Genomic DNA, 21,209 nt, shown 5'->3' with positions numbered 1-21,209 from the left:
TGAGGATGGCACAGAAGTGCTGCTTAATAAAAACTGTGCTGAGAGCTTTAATAAGGGTCTGAAGGTTTTCCAGATGAGATAATGTTACATAAATCTATACCTGTAATTATTTTAATTGACCCTTGAGCAAATTTTGGTGACAGAGAATATTCAAATATTATGGGTGATGTGTGTCAGTATCTTCAAATTTCAAACATTTTTTTCATCTGAGGGTTAACAGTAGTCCCTGAATCTCTGAGGTTGGAAGGGACCTGTAGAGTTTATCTAGTCTAAGCCCCCTGCTCAAAGCAGGGTCCACGAGAGCAGCCTGCCCAGGATTTTGTCCAGCTGGAGTCTGTACATCAGCAAGGATGGAGACTCTGTAGCTTGTCTGGGCAGCAGTTTGATTACACTTACAATAAAACAAGTTTTTTGTACATTTATGTTCAAATAGAATTTCTTGTACTTTTCTTAGTGCTTGTCCTGTCATTAAATGCAACTGAAAAGGACCTGTCTCTGTATTCTTTACATCCCCCAGCAGGTATTTATATACACTGATAAGACCCTTCCTGAGCCCTCTCTGCCTGATGCTAAATAACCTCAGCTCTCTCAGCCTCTCTTTATATGACAGATGGTCCAGTCCCACAATCATCAACAAAGTGGCCCTTTTCTGGAGTTACTCCAGTGTCCCTGGGTCTGTCTGGTACTGGAGAGTACAGAATTGGATCCAAATCCAGTGCAGATCTCAGCAGTGCTGAGCAAAAAGAAGGATCACCTCTCCAGACACGTGCTATGGTAGGGTTGTTCTCTAGGCACATCTAGTCTTTTCAAACATGGCACAGGAAAACAGGAATCAGACAATAAATCTACTTAAGCTTCTCTTTTAGAAAATCTCCTCCCGGCCTACTGTGGTTTTGAATAGAATTAAATGAGATTATAAAATTAAGACATAATATAATTATAGAATAGCAACAACAATCAGAGAATTATGATACCAGCATCTTTGCAATACAGACTTAACTACATCAAGAAACAGCTTTTACTGTATTTCAAAGAAAAAAAAAAAAAAAACACCACCTAAGCAGAAGTTCATCCAAATCCCACCAAAAACATATAAAAAACCCCAAGGCACTGTAAGTGCCTTACCCATGCTCTTCCCTGTGGGGATACACAGGTATCCGGTGTGTGACGGACGATGAAGGGACGTGTGGGCTCCTCATGCAGGGCAGCTGTTGGGAATTCTCAGCAGGTGACCCAGCAGCTGTTGTCACAGTGTAGGTGAGTGACCACGTGTAGGATTGCATAGCCCCTGCAGACAGAGAGGAGCCAAAGGAACAGAGTTAACACAGGCTGTCATCCACAGAGGTGCCGTGCCTTGAGACAGTTGTAGGAAAACAACCAAACAGTGATCGTGGAAAGTGCACTGACAAAGTGAACAGACCTGTTTTATCTGAGGCATAAATATCAACACATAGAGATCGTTTGGAGCATGCAAGGATCCAGAAGAATGAAGTGTATATGGAACAGCTCACACTGGGGACTTTCAGTGTGGTGTTGAAATAATTTTGCAGAAAAAAAACAAAACCCTGTAATAGGACTTCCATAGGAATGGAAGAACACCAGTGCTAAGATTTCTCGGGCATGATGCACAAAACCCTGAGGTCTGTCTCACATGGACAGGGCTGGCGGCCTGCTCAGCTCTGAGGCCTGGACTGAGGAAGGAAGTATGATCAGAACAATGAAGGATTAGAAAATAATTAGCATTATGCAAATAAATATCTTGAAACCTTTTGCAGTTTGTACCTGTTCCACCCAACTAAGTACCAGCCCTTGTAGTGGCAACACTACAAAGATCCCCAAATTACAACAAGTAGATAGACAAAAATAGCCTAGTCGTTTCCTTCCTGCAAATAACATTTCTTTCTCTTTTTTTAGTGGCAGCAGAGACTGGACTTAATTTATTTTTGTCATGTAGAGCATTTGTGGGAAGAGCAGAGCAAAGAAGTGGCTTTTCCATTTTGCTTAGAAGGTGCTGAGTTTTTTAATCATCCTGATCCCTTCCAGGCAGGAACTCCAGTTTCATGAGCCAGCTGCTGAGAAACCTTTGTCCTTTGCACACACCCCTTTCACTCAGGAGGCTGACAGATCCATTGTTCCAGTATAACACAACTCTTGCTGGAGGTCATGACCATACTGGCTGAGATTACCCTGCAAATGAGGACCAGAACAGTGAATTTAACCCAATGAGAACACTGGTTTGGGGGGCTCTGGGCACTCTTGACTCTTTTTCTTCAGCTAAAAGGAATTGCAGGAGGTGACTCAGGTTTTTTCAGTATGGATTCTAGGACTTCCTGTACCATGACAGGGTTTAATTCAGAGGGGGAAGTCATTGTACTCCCAGGTCTGTGTCCACTCCATGGCTTTGGGAAATGAAAAGCCTATTTCAAATGTGTATAATTTTCTTCAGGTGAGTGTAATTTTATCTGGCAAAATTGGGCAAATATTTGTGTGTGTGTGTCTGTGTGGAAAATGCTTAATTCTGCAACTGAAGGCATTCTGAGCTTCACAAGGTAAGTCCAACTTCAAACTGGAGCTTCAGCAGGCTGTGATTTGGTGCTCTTACAATAGAAATCCATGGCTGTGTTGTGGCCAAGCATATTCCTGATAGGTCTGTTTTCACATGCCTGCATTTTCTGCCACTGACTCTTGAATTTTCCGTCTTTATCTCCTCACAATACAGAGGACCACTGAGATCCCCAAGACCCCAAGGAGAAAATCTAGCTCCTGTTGCCATGGACAAATAAACATTCACAGCTCCTTGAGTTGGGAAAATGTTTAAGGAAGTCCACCTTTACTAAAAAAGACAGTTTAGGTGGAAGGTACCAGAAGTACTTATGCAGTATCATTATACTATTACCAATTAGCTTCATTTGAAGAAAAAGAGTTTTGAAAATATCAACAACTTGTCTGCAGAATATTTTAATGAAACATTTCAATTTCAAAAGGTCAACATATTTCCCCAGTGTTATCTTCCAAAAGAGAATTTGCAACTTTTTTTTTTTCAAAACAGGCCTGAATGCAAAAAGTAAAAACAAAGAGAAGAAAAAGGACAACAAAGAGGTTGAAAATACTTATTTTAAAGTAATATTGTATGGGGCTTTTTTTCTCACTTTTTCACTTCACTATAAAACAAAAGTTTTACTTTGACCTGATTTTTTTTCCAACAAAAATTGGCCATTGAGCCAAAAATCTCATGACCTTCCTAGCTCTAATAAGAAGCAGTAATAACAGAGGCAAAAAGACCCTTTGCATTTTATCAAATATAGTGATTTGACTGGCCTCAGACATTGTGACAATCTCCTTTTCTTTTTTCGAGAAATAGAAGTGATCTTGTCACAGTCTGATGAAAATGAGTGAGACCAGGACAGCAAGTTGTTTCATGTGCTCCCTGTGGGAAGTCAAATTCCTTGGATGAGAGATGGCACTCCTGGTATTCAAATCTAACTGGCAGCCACCTCAGTTCAACTTTAAAATAAATGGTTGGAGAGTAACAAGCTTTGTGCTTGTCCAGGTGTCACATAAATAAAAGTAGAAAGTAGGTCTTACACTTGGAGAGCTGTGAATATCTTTGTTCAATTCTCCTAACCAAGAATTGTCTGAGGTACTGCAGGATAGTACCTACACAGCTGCTCAAGGGAGTACTCCCTTTCTTTTGCAGGTTGTGGTTTAGAAACAAAACTATGTTGGGTTTTACTCTGGCCTTACTTCCCTTTGCCTTTGTGGAAGGGATGCTATTATTTTCAGTGACCAAATTACAAAGACAGGGAGGAAGGATGGAAGATGACAACAGATTTGCAGACTGTGTGTAACTAAGTATGGGGTCAACCAGGATACTGCCAATGTTGTGGTGGGTGGAAAAGGAGGAACGAGTTAAGTGTGAAAGGTTTTCATAATTAGCTTTCTAATGTCTACCTATGTCCCAGTCCTTTATGATTCATTTTCTCAGCTGGTTTCAGAATTGAACTCCAAGAGAGAAGTCTCTTTTAGATATGACTGAACCCAACTGAACCGCTTTTTTGAAATAAGCAAAAACAATAGTGATTGAGCAACAATTTGCTCTGCTTTGTGTTCTGAACATGCAGGGTTTGATTAAAATAGGAAAATTCATTTATTATCAATCTTTTTTCTTTACTCTTTTTTTAAAAAAGTGGTTTTGAGGATGCTAATCAAGAGGCCATCTGATCTGTAGGGGAGCCAAATACAAATGGAACTGCTGTTAGTCCTACAACAGCCCTGTTGTCATTGGTGCCGTCACGTACACCAGTGCAGAGAAAACCCAGAAGCTGTTTAATGATGCTGCATTTTGTATCTGCTTCAGGCTGGAGCAAATGACCACCAAGACACAGTGAAACACTCCCAGCACTGTGCTTTATGTCTGATAATCAGCAGTACTGTCAACTTCAAGCAGTCAGAAATCTAGAGTCAGACCCCCATTCTGCCCCCACACAACAAACAGATCACTTCACCTACAAAGCTTTAGAAAAACACAAGCCCTTCCATTTGAAGGGAATAATTGCCTTTTAAAATTGAGATCTTTGAGGTTTGCACTCTGCAGCTATGAGAATTAAACTCTGATTGTTGAGCAAGAGCTGATGTTCTCAAATACTCATGTGAGTCCAGGAGCTGAAGCTTTAGGAAAAGAACCAAAAAATTTGTTTACTCATACACACAAATATGAGAGGTGCTCAATCTGTGCCAGTATTCCCAAAACTTTAATACCAAGGCCAGACATGGAAGAACAGTGACTTTTAATTGATCACTGCTGACCTGAGGACTTATTTCATGCATAGATTTTCAACAGCAAACTTAGTAACTGAACAGTAAACTTAGTTGTTTACTAAGATATTAGGAGCTAACAATTTAGAATTCATTTTGTGTTGTCTAGAATCAATTGCATTGGCAAATGAGTAATCAGAGCTTTTAGAAGGCCTTTAAAAGAGAACAGCATAGTTAGCCATATAGCTATCACTTTTATTACAATATTGTTGCAGTTCGAGCAATCATTAATCTGGCCTTTGTGATTTAGAAAGGATGGAGGCTAATTAGCCTTTTAACTATCTAGTAACCTAACAAAAAGTTTTAAATAAAATGTTACTGGTGCCATGACAGATACCACAGAGTGTGATACATAGGATTTACCTTTCTTTTGCCCAGTATCATGTCATTGCAACAGTTTAATTTGCTGTTTTTGTACTGACCACTGACTGAAGGCAAAAAGGTTAAAATACAAGTTTAATAGTTAACTTTTATTGTGAATGTCACAAGCAAGAAAGAGTTAATAGTGCCCTAAATTGGGGAACTGAGAGCTAATGGTTACCAATGGAACTAGCTCTCAAGATCTGCAAAGCATTTGTAGAATTTTACATTTACCTCATGAAAGACGCGGAAGAAAAGCAATAGTGTGATCTTTCCAGAACACATGTTCCTGTTTCAAAATATTCTATGTAATGCCACAGATTTGTACATAAAGTGGTTTGTGTGTGTAATACATCTTCAGCACACCTATTTTAAAGTGTAGCGATTTCCTTTGGCTGAGACACAGTTGTTACTTTGTGTTGCTTTATGTGAATAAACAGTGCATTCCACGTTTAGTTTTAGCAAACTAAAAAGCAGACTAAAACTAGTCCATCTACATGATGAACATAGGAAACAGAGGTATCTCTAATTGCTCAATTTAAGAAAAAATAAATAGCCACATATTTGTTCTTAGTGTTAACCAGAGCATTACTTCCATTGGCAAATTTGGCCTGTGCAAGATAAAATGATTTTCGCACTCTCAGAAGTGAGACTGCACCAGATCTTAAGTGTAAAATCCAATTAAACCAAAAGAAAGCCTTTAAAACAACCTAAAAATGTAAAGCTGAGGGGAAAAAAGAACTAAAATAATCAGAAATAGCTTTCTTGCCTAAAAAGTTCTAGTATGGGATCAATTGTGGTCCTTCTGTACCTGCAGGGACAGAAAGGGACTTCTTAGGAGGACCTGAAGTGACAGGTCAAGGGCAGAAGGCTTTTGGTTAACTGTTGCATGGCAGTCACGTGGACTTAGGGTATCTGCAGCCCAAATACAAGTCCCTCAGACCTCCATTCCAGTCAATGGCCCTGGAGAACACGCAGTTCCCTTCTTTTCAGTCCTTTATTTCTGCATCCAGCCCTGCACCATACCAAGTGCTGGTTCCAGCATCATAAACATCCCACAAAGCCTACAGGCCAAATTCCACACAACATCAGGGTTTCAACAAGAGTCAAAGATCCTCACCACCTCCTCACTGTCGCCTGGACTGAAGCTGTGTGGTCACCTAACCCAGTCTAGGAAACATCAGTCTCTTGTATAACTGTCCTGAGGGGTAATAACTTCCTATTTCCCTCCTAACTATTGTATTGCCTCCAACAGTGAAAAATCTTAAGTTGTGATGTAGGGACAAATATTTTTAAATCTCTTTCCAGCACAACATGCATTGTGCCTCCCTGTGGCGCCTTTGAAAACATGAAAAACATTTTTCAGAAAGATTTATTAGTTCTTTAGCCACTGCCAAATACTCTAGAGTGGTAAATCATCACTTTATGACATTCTTTCAAGATTTTGTAACTTTTCTAGTACATCACAAAAGCGATAGTTTCCACATTCTGATTGTACATCCTATTCAATGAGGAGCAGCAAAGCTGGGATTTCAGCTCCTGAAATGCCTTCTGAAAGTCACTCACACTTCTGCCTTTCTCTCCATGAATTAAGAGAACACTGTATTTTGATCATACAGACAGACTGTCCTGCCCTAATCCAAAAGGTAATGAGTTTTGCTCTAGAGCACACAGAATGCTGGCCATTTATGCAGCCCAAACAAGAAGCCAGTTTTATGCTTATTGTTTCCTGTCAATCCTACCCACAAGTTTAAGATGTCACTTAAGTGCAGATTTTTTTTTTAATTTGTGGGCCCACCAGAATACAATAACCTTATCAGCTGCTATAATAGAGTATAACACAGAAAATAGGCTTCAAACACCTAATTCCTAATCTCTAACACTGGTTGATAAAAGTCATCAGCAACGTGTAAAAATTCCCAAAAGAAACTTGCACAGATATTTAAACATATTTGGGTGTTAAACATGTTGAAAGATACCCATTTCCCATTTACCAGCTAGGAATTCCTGAACCACTAGTGATTTGGGATTTTGCAAACCTCACTAAACTTGAAATATTTGGCACTTCAAGTATATAAAACATCCAAATATCAGATATTTTTCCTGGTAGACTGCACATCATGTGTGGATGCAGTGAGAACAGATTTCTCTTGGGAAAGCTTGTCATACCTTGCAAGCCACTACATCATATTCTGAGGCTCAATTTTAGGAAACCAGTTGCAAAAGCCACCTTCAAGCAGATTTATCTGCCAGAAGCCAGCCTACCTGTGGTAGCTGTTATGCCACCATACTCTGGGGACTGGTTGCTGATGGGTGATGGGGCAGAGGGCACTTCCACAGAGGTGGCAGATTTAGCTGGGGAGAACGGTGCTGGGGAGGGAGTTGGAGCAGCTGGTTCACTCAGAATAATTTCTTCTCGTATTTCTGCTGCAAAATGAGAGAGAAAGCCTATCAAACATAGCTAAGGGTAGAGTCAAGGAACACTGAGAAACTTAAAAACAGTGCAAGCAGTTAGATTCTGTAGAGTGTATTTCAAGAAATACAGAGCAGGAACCACAGATCTACAACAGAAATGCTTCTGTAATATTCACCATTACAACCTTCTATGTACATTTAGAAGATCTCTTAAAGGAATGTAGTACTTTTCCTGTTACATAGGCAGGAAGCTGGTTCATGGACAGCTTAAGTGTTATACTCCTAAAATGTGTTATTACATATCTAAAATTAGGAGTCCAGTTTGAGTTAGGCATTCCTACACCTTCTAGAGGCGTGGGAAAGAATCAGGAGTCTCCAGAGCATCCCTGTGGCTTTGGGCCACGATCTTCTTTCTTTGTTGACTTAAAAAGGAGGATATTCTGGATAGTTTTAGCTGCTAAAGGTATGTGGAAAATATGAAAGTATAAGCAACTTGTTTGTCAAAATCCCAAGAGGCTATGGCAGTGGAATGAATTAAATTCAAGTATTTCACCATACAGAAGATAGTACCCCAACCACGGAAATGTTTTTCTTCCCATAAATCTACAGGGTGATAAATTAAGTCAGAGCTAAAATGGAAAATCAAACTTTCAAAGGTGAGAGAGAGCCTTAATTTGCCAAAATGAATGGGAGATGCAAGTAAGGAAGATCACTGAGGACCTCTCACTACAAGGGGTTGCCCAGAGTACAAAAATCTAAAGGCAATCCCTATTTGCTTCTGTTCTGGCATGTCAGTGTGGAGTGGAGCAGGACTCAGAATCTCTTTCTGTACAGGCACTCAGAATGTAAGTGTACCAGAAACAACAGCTTTGCCATTTATCTTTTCTCAATCCTGCTATCTCTTCCTCTTATTTAGACTGGTACAAAACCACTGATGAGTGAATTTATTAACACCAAATCCACTGAAATTCAATGGTGGCTTAGAAATATTAACTAAGATAAAAGGTTCAACACAAAAATATCTTACTGAAATAACAAGTGAATGCTTAGGAATGGGGTTTCAGACACCCAGAGTGACACTGTGAAGCTGGTAGTTCTCTTTCAGAATGGATTAACCAGAGATGCCTCCCAAATTATTTATTTCACCTCAGGATAGAAGTGCTTTGCTCCTGGATAAGCCTCAGAGGGTTAGATAAGAATAAAGATAAATCCTAACATAAAAAGTAGAGAAATCAGTGGAATAAAACAACAAATAATGAATAAAAGACTCACCTGTGCTTCCTTCTCCCTTCATTGCCCTCATTAGCTCATTAGCTTTCTCCTGACAATGGAGTGATTCTAGCAGGTATAATACATAGTCGTCGAACATCAAGTGAATAAGGTGAAAAGACCCTGGTAATAAAGTGAACAAACAAAGCCATTGACTGTCTCAATACACTCATTAAACCAATTATTACAGCACTCAGCACAAGCTGATGTACTCCATGTACTGAAATATCTCTTTTACTCAAGGTAAGAGAGGTCTAAGTAAAAGCAGGGAATAGCGAGCTGTTCATTCCTAGATTAATACAGGCTTCTACAATCAGTTGTGGTTTAGGGTGCAAGAAGACTGCCTAGCTGAGAGCTGCCACTTGAAGGATTCTTCTTCTCCTACATTAGCACTGAGTGTCAGTTTTGACAATTGCAATGCAGTAGGATTGTTTCCTGTTGTCTAAAGGACGTATCGTTTCCTGTGAGAAGTAGAATCTCGAACTGGCTGCCTCAGCGACACATCCTGGTATGAATATTCTGAGCTATCTGCAAAGAAAGGGAGTTGCTTCCCATAGCTGATATTGCACATATGTATATATGTATAAATTATATATATTTATAATACATTACAATATATTATAATTATTATATATATTTATAGAATATGCATACATAGACATTGTATATATGTACGTACCAGGGATGGTGAAGGAATGTTTGCCCTAGATCACAAATCACAAGAAAAGAGGATGTGTAAGAAGAGACCACAGATACATTTTGAAGGGGGGAAGTAAGAGATGCAAAACATCAGAGCTGGGACATTGTGCTGTGCCCTCCTGAAAGACTAACACCCATCTGCAGGGGGACACTGACAAGTATCAAGGTGGAGTTTGTTCAATTTGTGCAATAGGCTCCATGACATAAAGTACCGGTAATCATCCCAGACAGGAATTTATCATACAATGGGTTTGGTTTTTTGAAGCTCTTTTGTTCATTTAGACTTGCATGGAGTATTTAGCACGTGTTTAAGTCACTAAGTAACTGACATGTACAAGTACAGTGAGGTTAAAATAATAGCTGATCCAGCAGTTAGCTTAAACCAGAGAAAAGTCATCATCTGAGACAGACAAAATACACCCCAAAAAACCTCATGTGGAGGTATTTCTTTTGGAAATTCCATTATTGCATTTGAAGATAAATACTTTCAGGGAGAAAAGATCAAACAAGTCTCAAATTCGATCTAATTTCATAATGACTGGTTTCTTCACAGGAAAGTTAGGTTTATCTTGAGATATTAGTTTTTATCACAATGAAGCATAACTACCCCTACTGCAACTTCCGTACTCAAGCATGCTGCTGGAGGGCAGAAGTGGTTTCAAAGACCCAATACACTTATGCAATTCTAGCTGGCAGCTCAGTTTTCAGAGTGACTCTGAGCACATTCTTTTTCTTTGTGACTCCGATGGTCTTTGTGTTCCATTCCCTCCCTCCACTCCTGCATGGTTTTGTTGTCACTGATATGAGCTGGGCACACATCCTGGGAGGTGAACATGTGCCCCAGTGCTCTTGGACAAGGAAGCACAGAAGCAGGACACACCTGACTGCAACACCTTTGCTATGGGAAGGAAATTTCTGGCTGCTGGTGAACCTGAAGCATCCAGTTCTTCATTTGTTTCATGTGACTAAGCAGATTAAAATGGTAACAGGCTTCCCCAGACTTTCAGGGGTAAAAACTGGGGCTCTTCACTTAGCTACTGCTGAGAACTTGTTTTTAAAAATTCTTTAGGCTCAAAGTCTTATTAATTAAGTCCTATTTGATTTACCAGTGCAATAAAAACAGCAGGCATGGCTGAGCACCTTGTTACTGACCTAGTGGAAACCTAGATTTTCAAGAATCTCCACAAAACGTTCACTCTTCTCCTGACTACAGTTTTTCAGTGGAAAATTTCTACTGACTCTTGTGCATTCACTACTGATAAGTAACTTCAAGAAAAACAGGCTAAAATGCTGGCAAACTACATGTAGTGGTATAAAGCTCAGGGTATTTACTATTTTCTATCAAACTCCTACTCAGGCTTCAGTAAAAAAGAAAACAAACAGGAAAGTTGCTTGTAGATTCATAAAAATATTAGGAAGTGCGAACTCTAAACACTGTAATTGTGTTTGCTAGCAAGCAAACAAGAAGAACCCAAGGTCTGCTATTTTGAAAAATGTCTTTGTTTTTGGGGGGTCTAATGCCTTATTTTGAAGACTTGGGGTTGGCAATACTGAATGCAGAATTTAAAAACACTCCAGTGCCCTTGTCACTCTTTTGAATGTCTCTCTTCCTCTGCTATTATTTCTCCCGCTGTGTATTTTTAAGCTCTGCATAGAATTTTTGAGCCCAGAATTTGTGTGAAAGACACCAGACAAGCAAGGTTTGGAACTGAATGCAATGAATGCAATATTTTTATATTTTTAAATAAGTCAAATGAAATGTAAGCTATAGAGTGAAACTGATATCAGGGCATGCATTTCAGTCTCACAGTGAATGGCTATTCAGCACAATGTACCATAATTTATTCTGTGTTTGAAAGCTATTGTTTCTCACATGACTGTTGGATTGTTTCAAGTCTATCTTTAACTACAGAAATGGATCCAGTTGTAGCCAGCAAATCAATCACTTCTTTAGGAAAAGGTAAGAAATCATGCAAGAGACTGTGGTTACAACAATAAATAACATTTGGCTCTAATTTTCAGGGGTTAACAGAAATCATGGCAATGCCCAGCTAAGGCACAATGAGTATCAGCATCTATTAAGAGATACAGCAATTATGTCCAAGTAGTAAACAACAGTGAGATTTCCAGATCTGGAGAAAAACATGGAGTTTCTATTACTAATTAGTTACTTTATATACTGGGTGCATTACCCAAACATTGCCACCAACTGTGCCTTTGATATGCATAAGCAGGAAAGAGGGAGGCAGGGAGGGAGGGAGACAGGCAGAGATAAAAAGAGTGGGAGCAAGAGAGAGCAGCTTATTTTCTTCCTGCCAGAGATTGTTTCAACAAGCCCATGTCACCATGCTTAAAAGTTTTGTGCCAGTCATTCCAGTGACAGGTATTACCACTTCCTTCAATCAGATTTTGGAATAATCTATTTCAAAGGTAAAAATAAAAAACTGTCCTGTACATAGTAAAGATCCCATCATCTAACACATTATTTCACTTAAAAAAAAACAAACCTACACTGTGAGCATCTGAGTCTATATATTGTTTGAGGTGGAAAAATAACTAAAAATCAGTCCACTGAAGCAGTTCCCAATGAAGTAAAAATAAAAAACTTTTTATCTAAGTTAAGAACAAAGGTATATATACGTAAATATTTATAACAGTATAACAGTTATAAACAGATTATAACAGTTTCTCTCCATAGAACTCACCTAATGGATATATAATTCTGAAAACCTAGAAAGAACTGTATAAATTAAGTGCAGAAAAGTTTCTGCCATCTAGCTCTGAGCTTTTTACATTCAGGGGTTATTCTATTGGAACTTGCTCAACTCTAATTCAAGAACAATATGTCAAACGGCTTTGCAGAGAAAGAACAGCATCATTAATGTAGATTTTTATAAATTCGTGTCCATGGCTAAATAAAATTTATGAGACTTGAGTAGGGATAACCCAGGCTGCTGCCTGATAGGATAAGGATATGGTTTTGATATTCAAAACTTCAGGGCTCCTCCTGCCTCTACTAGCATTACACCTGAACAGGTTTGTGTTTTTTGCTGAGATTGTAATTGTAATCACCTTGGGGATGCTCACTATTCTGATGTCATTAACACCTGTTTGGAAAACTCTTTTACAATGGAAATGAAAGTAGTTTCAGGTTAAAATATAAACATGCTATATAAATAAATATTACATGTATTATAAATAAATAAAACATATTAAAATATCATATTGTATCTCACTGACAGTAGCCAAATTGATATTATCTATTATTTAGATGGTTTTAAGAGCATAAAGGGCATCAAAGCTCAGCCAGCAGAAAACCTCGCAGTTGTTCAATGCAATACCCCTATTAAATCATTCTTTATTGATCTTTCTAGAAACATATTCAGACAAAAGTGCATTTATAAAAAACCTCCCTCATGAAAAGTCTGGTCTGAAGTGACTCAGTGCTCATGTTCATGGCACACCAGTCAAGTCATTCTTGCTTTTAATTGATTTTAATCTGAACCTTTTGTATCTGAGGACAAAGCCCCCTTTCAAACAGTGTGGAGAAGAAGCACGATTTTTCATTTAAAATGTAAAAATCTGGTTTTTTCGTGCTGACTGACTTCCCTAAAAAATGGAAGAGACTCTCTCCAGGTAATAGAAGTGCACTCACTTTGCAAGCACCAGTTTCAAATGCTATGTCCTTTAAGAGGAGAGCTGGCAAAGTGTTTCACTGGAGAGCTTTTCATCCACTTCAGCACAAAGTCATCTCTCTTGGCTCAACACATTGCCAGAGTGATTTGGGTAAACAGGTTCACTTTGCACTGAAGTGCATTAGGGAATGCTCCTGTAATGGACTCCCCCAGCTGCCCTGATCCCTGCAGCTCCTAAGAGCAAACAGAAGGAAGTAGCAATGTTTTCATCTCCCCTGGCTGTGGCTTGCAGACAGACATCTGTCCAAGCGTTATTTCCAAATGCCAACAGCCCCAACCTATTTTTTAATAGAGCACTGGACGTGTGAAAACTGGCTAGGTTTTCACTTAAAACGTATGTTACAACCTGGCATACAGATTTTTTTGTGGCATGCAATTATTTCAACAAAATCCAAGTACCAAAGCTGGGTGCGCTGTGCAAAGTCATGTCTCGAATCACTCGAGTGCCAAAACAGGACCACATCAGGAGAAACTGCTGAGCTACCTTCTTCAAAGAGCCTTGTCTCTTGGCAGCTACCTGCAAGAAAAGACGTGTGTCTGACATGGAGAAACTTTTATTTCTACCAGCAGTACAGCTGAATGATGCATATATCCATCCACCTTCTCTTTTTATACTGAAAAACTACTTACCACCATCTTCACATTAAAATATACACTACAAATTACACAACTCAGAATGGCCTTAGACAGAAAACCACCTTATAACCGTGGACAACCTTCAGGAGGAAACAATAAAGTATTATTCAAGACTGGATGTCCTTTGTACATGATAAAAGGACTGCAAAAGAATTGCACTGATCTTCATCTTAACCTATTTACTAACATGATCCTTCTTGCTTCCTAGTCAAGGAAGCAATTTATAATCAATAATGTTTGATCTACACTACAAATTTATATTACTATTTCAAATTGGTTTAATATGGAATGTAAAGCTTTTTGTTCCTTCTAATTTTTATTTTTGTGAATTCACTTAGTCGTTTTACTAGGAAAAATACTTTCCAAAAAGCACACTTTAGACATCAGCTCTTCAAATATGTATTTAATTTTGCCGTATGTGAATTAAAGGATTAAATTCACCCAATCAGTGATTAAAAATAATTTATTAAAATTCACATCAAGTTCTTCATTAAAATTAACAGCTCTGGCCTGAATTTCAAATTGCATTCCACTGACTAGAAAAGAAGTTCCCCAAAACAATCAAAGTATTTCAAGTAATCTGGAGAGTGATCTGTTTTCTATATGGCTGTTTTGCAGCAAAGAGAGAGGCAGCATATTTTTGTTGGCTTTGGTTTTACTTCTGAGCTCTAACAACAGGAAGGAAGAGTTGAAATTCTAACAGAACACCCTAATACAAATAATTAACAGAAGTTAGAATAGTTATATATTTTCATACTCCTTGTAAAATTATGGTGATGCTGGATTGCTTTTGAAAATACATTTTAAAACTTTGTTAGTAGGTTTCTGCACGCACTTTAACTAAAATAAAATACAAGTCCTTGGTATCCCCTATCAGCTCAAAATGAACATAAATATGTCCTTGACTGAAAAGTAATGTAGACTTTCATCCTTACATTTGCTTGTATATAAATGAATTAGCTAACTTAAATATCCTTTCCATTAAAATCTTAAAAGGCAGAAGGCAGAACAAAAAGGCAATAAAGCAGAATAAAGCAAAATCCTGAATGTGAGTGATTCTCCCTGAAAACCAATGAGATTTTATGCACTACTGCCCATTACCAACTCTTTTTGTTTTTTCTGTAATAATTTTTACTTTTTCTAAAAATGTATTACCTGAAGAGAGCCCACAGTGCACATCAGTGACTCCCTCCTCCTTACCAACCTTTACAACACATCTGTCCACCATGGAATCCAGCCACTCGATGTACGACTCAATGGGGGACTGCTCCTCCAAAAGGTGATCAAACTCCTGGTACACTGCCACACAAAACCAAAGAAAAAAGCCCACCTTAGAACCCAGATTCTGTTTCAAACAAAAGAAAAACAAATCACAAAAGGCTAACAAAAGAATCACGGGTTTACTGTACTTTTTGTAACAGATTGCTTAGCTGAAACAAATGCATCTTTCTTGGTGCTGACCCAAAAAGTTTGCTGGATCTCTTATTTTTTTCCTACTGAAAGTGATGCAGTCATTGAAAGTGTTATTTTAAGTGAGTCAATCAGAACCTATTTTTTTAAATTAATGTTTTTATTTAAGCTGTCTGGTGTGCCCAGAAGTGAAATGTTTACGGTGTTCTCTATGAAGAGGGAGAATCTAGGCCTTGACCCCAGTGATGAAAAAATGTCATGCATGAAATTGATTCAGAAACGCATAAAGAATCTTCTAGGCACCAAGTGAATGAGTATTGTTGATAGGGGACTCATCTGTATAATGCTTCAGTTGCAAAAACATTATTTAACTGCTGCAAATAATCTATTTGCAATGCCAGACACACACAAAAAGAATGTCCATAAAGTTCTCCTTCAAAAAAATTTGCTATCAGTATAGATATGCTCTACTTATTATCAAGAAGAGTTGCAAAAAGCAACCTGTATACTTTCTGATCTTTCCCAAGTACACATGTTAATATTTTAATACAAGAAGTAAAAGCCAGTCATTTAACTGCAGTCCTTAAAACGTCAAATCTAATTTGTATATGGGAACGAATGTCTGGAAGACAAAGAACCACATGCTTTGACACCTCAACAAACTATTCTTCAACTCAGCTAAGGTAAAAGGCCCAGAAGGTCAAGAAGAAAGATACTGTTTTTCTGCTGTATTACAGGATGATTTCAATGTACTAAGCAATTCCATTTACAGCTAATTATAAATAACAGGAGGAAGGAATTTCTCTACATAGGAAAGATGGGGGTGAAGGTGTTGGAGGAGGCAAAGCGTAGAGATGATAGCTATGGAAATGAGCCAGAGGGGCTATCTAAAAATAATGCAAAGAACAACCTTCTTGATTCTGTTGGATCAGGAGGATGAGCAGGAACGCATTTGCTAAATACCTGACCACAACCTTTTAACTTAGACTTGGAAAGGCTGAGTTACCAGAAACATTAGTCAAGGAAGAAGGGAAAGGATGTTTGAACCACCCTTATCTCCTTTCATTCTTTTATTTAATGGGCAACCTCCCATTTATTCAGAACAGGATCACAGAGAAATCTAAATGTTGTCTCCTTACCTGAGTATTTGGCTGGACAAAAACTGCCTGATACAACAGATGAAGTAATTCATATGCTGTGCAAAGAGGGGAGCAAGAGCAGAAAAACAAATCAGTTGCCTGCTTTGCTGCTGGAGCAATGCAACTGTGTACAATGACCTATTTGAGAAAATTAGATGTTTAGCCTTTAGTGATTGTTAAAAATACCTCAAAAGGATCTGAGAATGAGGGAATAAAGCAGAAAGCATGGCAGAGACAGGTAGTCCAGCAGAACAGGAAAGAGGTTCTCTTATACCCAGTGATTTTTGTCTGTTTCTCTTAAGTTAGTTTACAGGCTTATAAATCTGGGGTTTTTCTGTAGTTATAGGAGCTGCAATGGTACTTCCTTGATTATTAGTAACAGGAGTATGAAAACAGGCTTTAAATCAATGCCATGTAAGTCATACGAGGCATAGTGAAAAAAACCTTTGGTAAAGTAGAATAAACATCAAAGATGGGGGGAAAAAAATCTAAGTTCTAGAATATTCTCTGTGCATATCTGAACACCTCATTGGCAACCCATCTCATGAGCTATTAGCTTACCATTTCTGGCTAACTGCTTATTGGACTATACAGGCCTAAAATACAGAAAAACTTCCACAAATCCAACAGCATTCAGGAAAATTCTGTTTGGTTTTATTACACTAATAGCACATACACAAGAAGCTTTGTTAAATATTAAAGATGTTCTGAATAGCAGCCAAAAATGTTGCTGCTACTAGGGAGTATAACTTTGAAAACTCTCTTTTTTGGCCAGTGGTAGGATGCTGGATAGATCTTGAAAACATAACGGGCCACAGAAGGATTCACTCAGCTTCTGGACTTCAGCCTCCCTGTATGCTACCTCCTTTGCTGACATGTTGAGTTCCTATCTCCTCAAAAGGGAAGATGGCCAAGAAATTAATCAAGGGTTGAGAAAGAGGAAAGAACATCAAGAACCTCTCCCTGAAAAAAAGAACTATCAGAGAATGCAAGGCCCATCCCTGAACCAAGGAGAAGAATTCAAGTGTTAACACAGTGGGATGACTGCCAAAGTCAACCTCAGAGTCCAGGCTACATGTGAAGGTGTCACCCCTTGTCTTCCCAACCACTCCCTGAAAGAGTTACCTCACTAACAAACCTACCCTTGCTGGGCTCCCACAAGTGGCTGTCTGGGTTGTGCCCTGTTCAGGCTGATTCTGGGTAAAAGATGACTGGTCCTCCTCAGGAGAGAGATGGCAACACAACAGGTGGGCTCACAGAAAATGAGGTTATGTGAAAGATGTTAAAGCTCTGTAGCCTCAAAACAATGAAACTAAATGTGCTTTGGGTTACACCTGAGTTTATAACTATGCAACACTTACTGGATGATGGAAGGAATATTTTGTATTTGCAAAATATCTTTAATTGTAAAAACAATTTGAGAATATCTCCGAAGTCACTTTCAAGTCCATGCCCTTCATACTAGACAGAAGCTAAATTGGCCAATGAGCTTGTCTGATATGGGACTTCTACTTGGTCATAAAAGTTCAGGACAAAAGCTTATCCCATCAAATGCTCTTGGTTATGAAAACACTGTGTAAAAAGGAGCTTTTTATAAGCAATTTACAAAGAACTCAAATACACACCCACTGAAGTGTCAAAGCCATTAAAAAAGCAATTCTTCAATTCTGCAGCAGGAAAGATTGGACTTTCACACATTCAATGGTTAACTCATAGATTTAGTTTGCTCGGGTTCATGGAAAAAATCCTTCTGAATATGGGTCTAAGTTTTGTGCCATTGGCCATTTATGGGTACTAGAAAGGAACACATCAAGAAGCAGTGCCCAGATCTATATCCCAAAACATAAGACCTTGTTGACAGGGCTTTGCCTTACATTTTGGTAAATGTCTCTATATTTATCTTAAGCCTCCAAGCAAACCAACAGCTGCAAAAACAGCTCTACTTTCACTGAGCTTTGTTTGCAGCAGGAAGCCAAGTTCAACTGGCTTTAATTGGAGATTCTGCTCTTACATTGTATGATGAGCTTTCTGTGTTCCTCCCGTGAGTCCTCCATGGTATAGAGGGTTTGTTTGGTAATGCTATTCAGGTCCACATTCCTCCAGTCCTCCAGCATTTGAAATGTGATGTCTGCACTGTGGATCACTGTTCTTGATGCCTGTAATCCAATCCAATCTATTCATTAGTTCATGCTTTATTAGGTTAAAAAATAGGCTTTATCCCCTTTTACGCTTCCTTAGCTGGGCTCACTAAGTTGATTCTCCTCATGGACCCCCACCCACCAGCTTGATGTCTTATGGATATTACAGGGCCCTCTAACAAGAGAACTCTTCAGTCATTTTGCCTACTTTAATCAACTGCAAGTATTTTGACTGCAACCACCAGAAACCCTAATGAGCAACACTAATCTGATGCTGCCATTGCTAGACCCCTCACTCTCTAACAGCTCTGCTGGTTTTCATTTCAAGCTTCAGTTCAGAACAAAAAAGCAACAAGAAAAATCAAACTAGTACCAAACAAACCCCACTCAGGTTTGCACCCTCCTCTCTCCCAGTCTATGAAGACTCTCATTCTTCCCTCAGCCACATGAATAGGTAAAAGCTCCTTGGCCTCCTCATCAGGTCCATGTCTTGGCTGGTTGAGACACGGATCTGCTGCTGGTAATGGGGAGGATGGACTGAGAGTAAAGGAAGTGACACAAGGCCACAGTCATGTACACAGATCTCTCTAAGTTAAGCAGAGATGATAACACACACCAAGGTTATCAGCTTCCCCAAGGGAGTGATGACTTGAAGAGTCCTTCACCTAAGAGATCTGATACCAGAAGGTTGTGGTTTCTTTATCTTGATTTCCTCTGAATGGCTGTGGAACTCCAGAGTTCAGTGATGATCTATGGTATTTGGGGAAAGGTAGCACAGGTACCTCTGTCTCCACCACTAAAATAATGGCAGAACAAATCTACCAAAAATTCCTTGCAGGAGTGTTTTTCATTTCCCTAGAGCTTCTTTCTGTGTGCTTCACCCCTCAAGAGGGTTAACCTGGGGTTTTGGACACACCTTCCAAAAGTGGAGCTTTCAAGTGACAGGAAAAAAGCCTATCCCCTCCAATACATGGATCAAATGTTAATGAATTCAGTGCATTCTCTCCCTTTTTATACTGCACAGAATTTGGCTTCATGACTTTTTACAGGTAATTCTGATGTAAACTGGTGAAAACCAAACACTTTGGAGAAGTCTATATTCACTGGCTGTGCTTACAAGAACACACTTATTTGCAACCCAGTTCAGCTGTTTTCCCTTTTGCTATTTTGCATTTGATTTACAACATACAATTAGACTTGAAATGTATTGTTGGGCATGTAGAAATTTTTCTTGCTTTGCAGCTGCCCTCATACAAACAGCTCTGAAATCAATGGAATGTCTCTCATTTATTTCCTGGAAAAGAACCATGTCTTCAAATCAAATAATAATTTTGTTTCATTAGAGTACCCTGCTGAATTTAATGATCAGGAGTTGCCAGTTATCTAGAAAAGCTTTTTTCAGTGATTACTTTTTGATTTTGTAGAGGTGGCCATAACAAATATTGGAGACAAACTGCTAAGGTATCTCCTCCTCTGAATAAAGTCCAAGCTGCCAATTAATAAAATTATTTGAAAAGTCAGTAAAAATGGCATTCATCAAACTTGGTTAACTGCAATACTTACTTGGCAGAGATGATTTAGGGATGTCTGTCGCCGTAGTATTTGTGAGAATCTTCTGGACACTGCAGAAAAGAAGACATACTTATTGGCATACTGTGCTAATTAAGGATAATTACTCCAGAAAGTATGAAATTAAACAAGAACAGCAACAAAAATATATCCAGTTTCCTATACAAAATTGTGGCTACTTAAAACGCACTCAGCAAGCCCAGTTTTAACTTAAACCTTGACCTAAACCCTTAAATCTGGATGCTCAATCAATTTCACAGAGGCATATTACAAGCAATTATTTATAGATGCTGTGAATAATGAGATGACAAGAGAAACAGGACAATGGAAAAGCTTTGCTTGCTCAGCACAGCAAATTTTCTGTTGCTACACAAAGGAACTGGAGAACAGAAAGAACTGTTTAATAGAAAGAAAAATGCTGGTGCAAGAATAAGTGCACATAAAATAACAATAGCTACATTATGTGTGGAAATGAGTAAAGGTTGCTAAATCTTCATGCAATCAAGTTTTGGAGGAGTCTTTTGACTGGACTGGTAGGGGCTAAACACTAATCCAGTTTCAGGTAGAATTTGTTCGAAGATTCTGAAGGCAATTGAATGACATACTAATACATTATGGGCTGAAATGGTCCAGGAGGTATTTGCCAGTCCTCTGTTCCCAGTCTAGCTCTTTGCAAGTGATACATCTTGTGTTAAGGTGTTTCCTACTCTTGGAAAATGAGCTTTTAAAATGTTGTATTGTGCATTTCTTTTGGTCCGAAATCAGTGACTTGGGAACTGCAAAAATGACCAAAGCTTTCAGTTCTGCCTGTCAGTACCTCTAGTGGCTGTGTACCCTATCACAAATTCTGATGAGGAGGAAACAGCTGCAGAAGCAACAAAGACTCATGTAAAAGGCAGGGTGCACACAATATTTTCCTTATATCAAAAGGACCAGATTTCCAGATCTATCCAAAGGGATGTTAGATGTGGTCACAGAGTGAGCTTTCCCTCCATACTGTACATAAAAGCAGTTAAAAAATAGATTGAGAATGATAAGACAGTGCACTGTCCATCTCTTTCTGT

At 38.7% G+C, this 21,209-nt stretch overlaps 1 protein-coding gene across 1 annotated transcript in view; it reads right to left on the bottom strand.

The window, feature by feature from the left end:
• Window positions 1–21,209, bottom strand: part of RFX4 (regulatory factor X4) — an 83,124-nt gene that overhangs the window by 10,160 nt on the left and 51,755 nt on the right. The window contains exons 12-18 of the mRNA XM_062492522.1: window positions 20,140–20,198; window positions 18,450–18,594; window positions 15,094–15,188; window positions 13,653–13,770; window positions 8,863–8,982; window positions 7,441–7,602; window positions 1,126–1,288 (exon numbers count right to left, since the gene is read on the bottom strand). Coding sequence (XP_062348506.1) covers window positions 1,126–1,288; window positions 7,441–7,602; window positions 8,863–8,982; window positions 13,653–13,770; window positions 15,094–15,188; window positions 18,450–18,594; window positions 20,140–20,198 — 862 coding nt within the window. The remainder of the gene's footprint in view (window positions 1–1,125; window positions 1,289–7,440; window positions 7,603–8,862; window positions 8,983–13,652; window positions 13,771–15,093; window positions 15,189–18,449; window positions 18,595–20,139; window positions 20,199–21,209) is intronic.

The sequence above is a fragment of the Cinclus cinclus genome, chromosome 4 (assembly GCF_963662255.1).
Source record: "Cinclus cinclus chromosome 4, bCinCin1.1, whole genome shotgun sequence".
NCBI classification, from domain to species: domain Eukaryota; kingdom Metazoa; phylum Chordata; class Aves; order Passeriformes; family Cinclidae; genus Cinclus; species Cinclus cinclus.
Note: the sequence above shows the minus strand (reverse complement) of the source record. Positions and strands in the feature narration are given on the sequence as shown.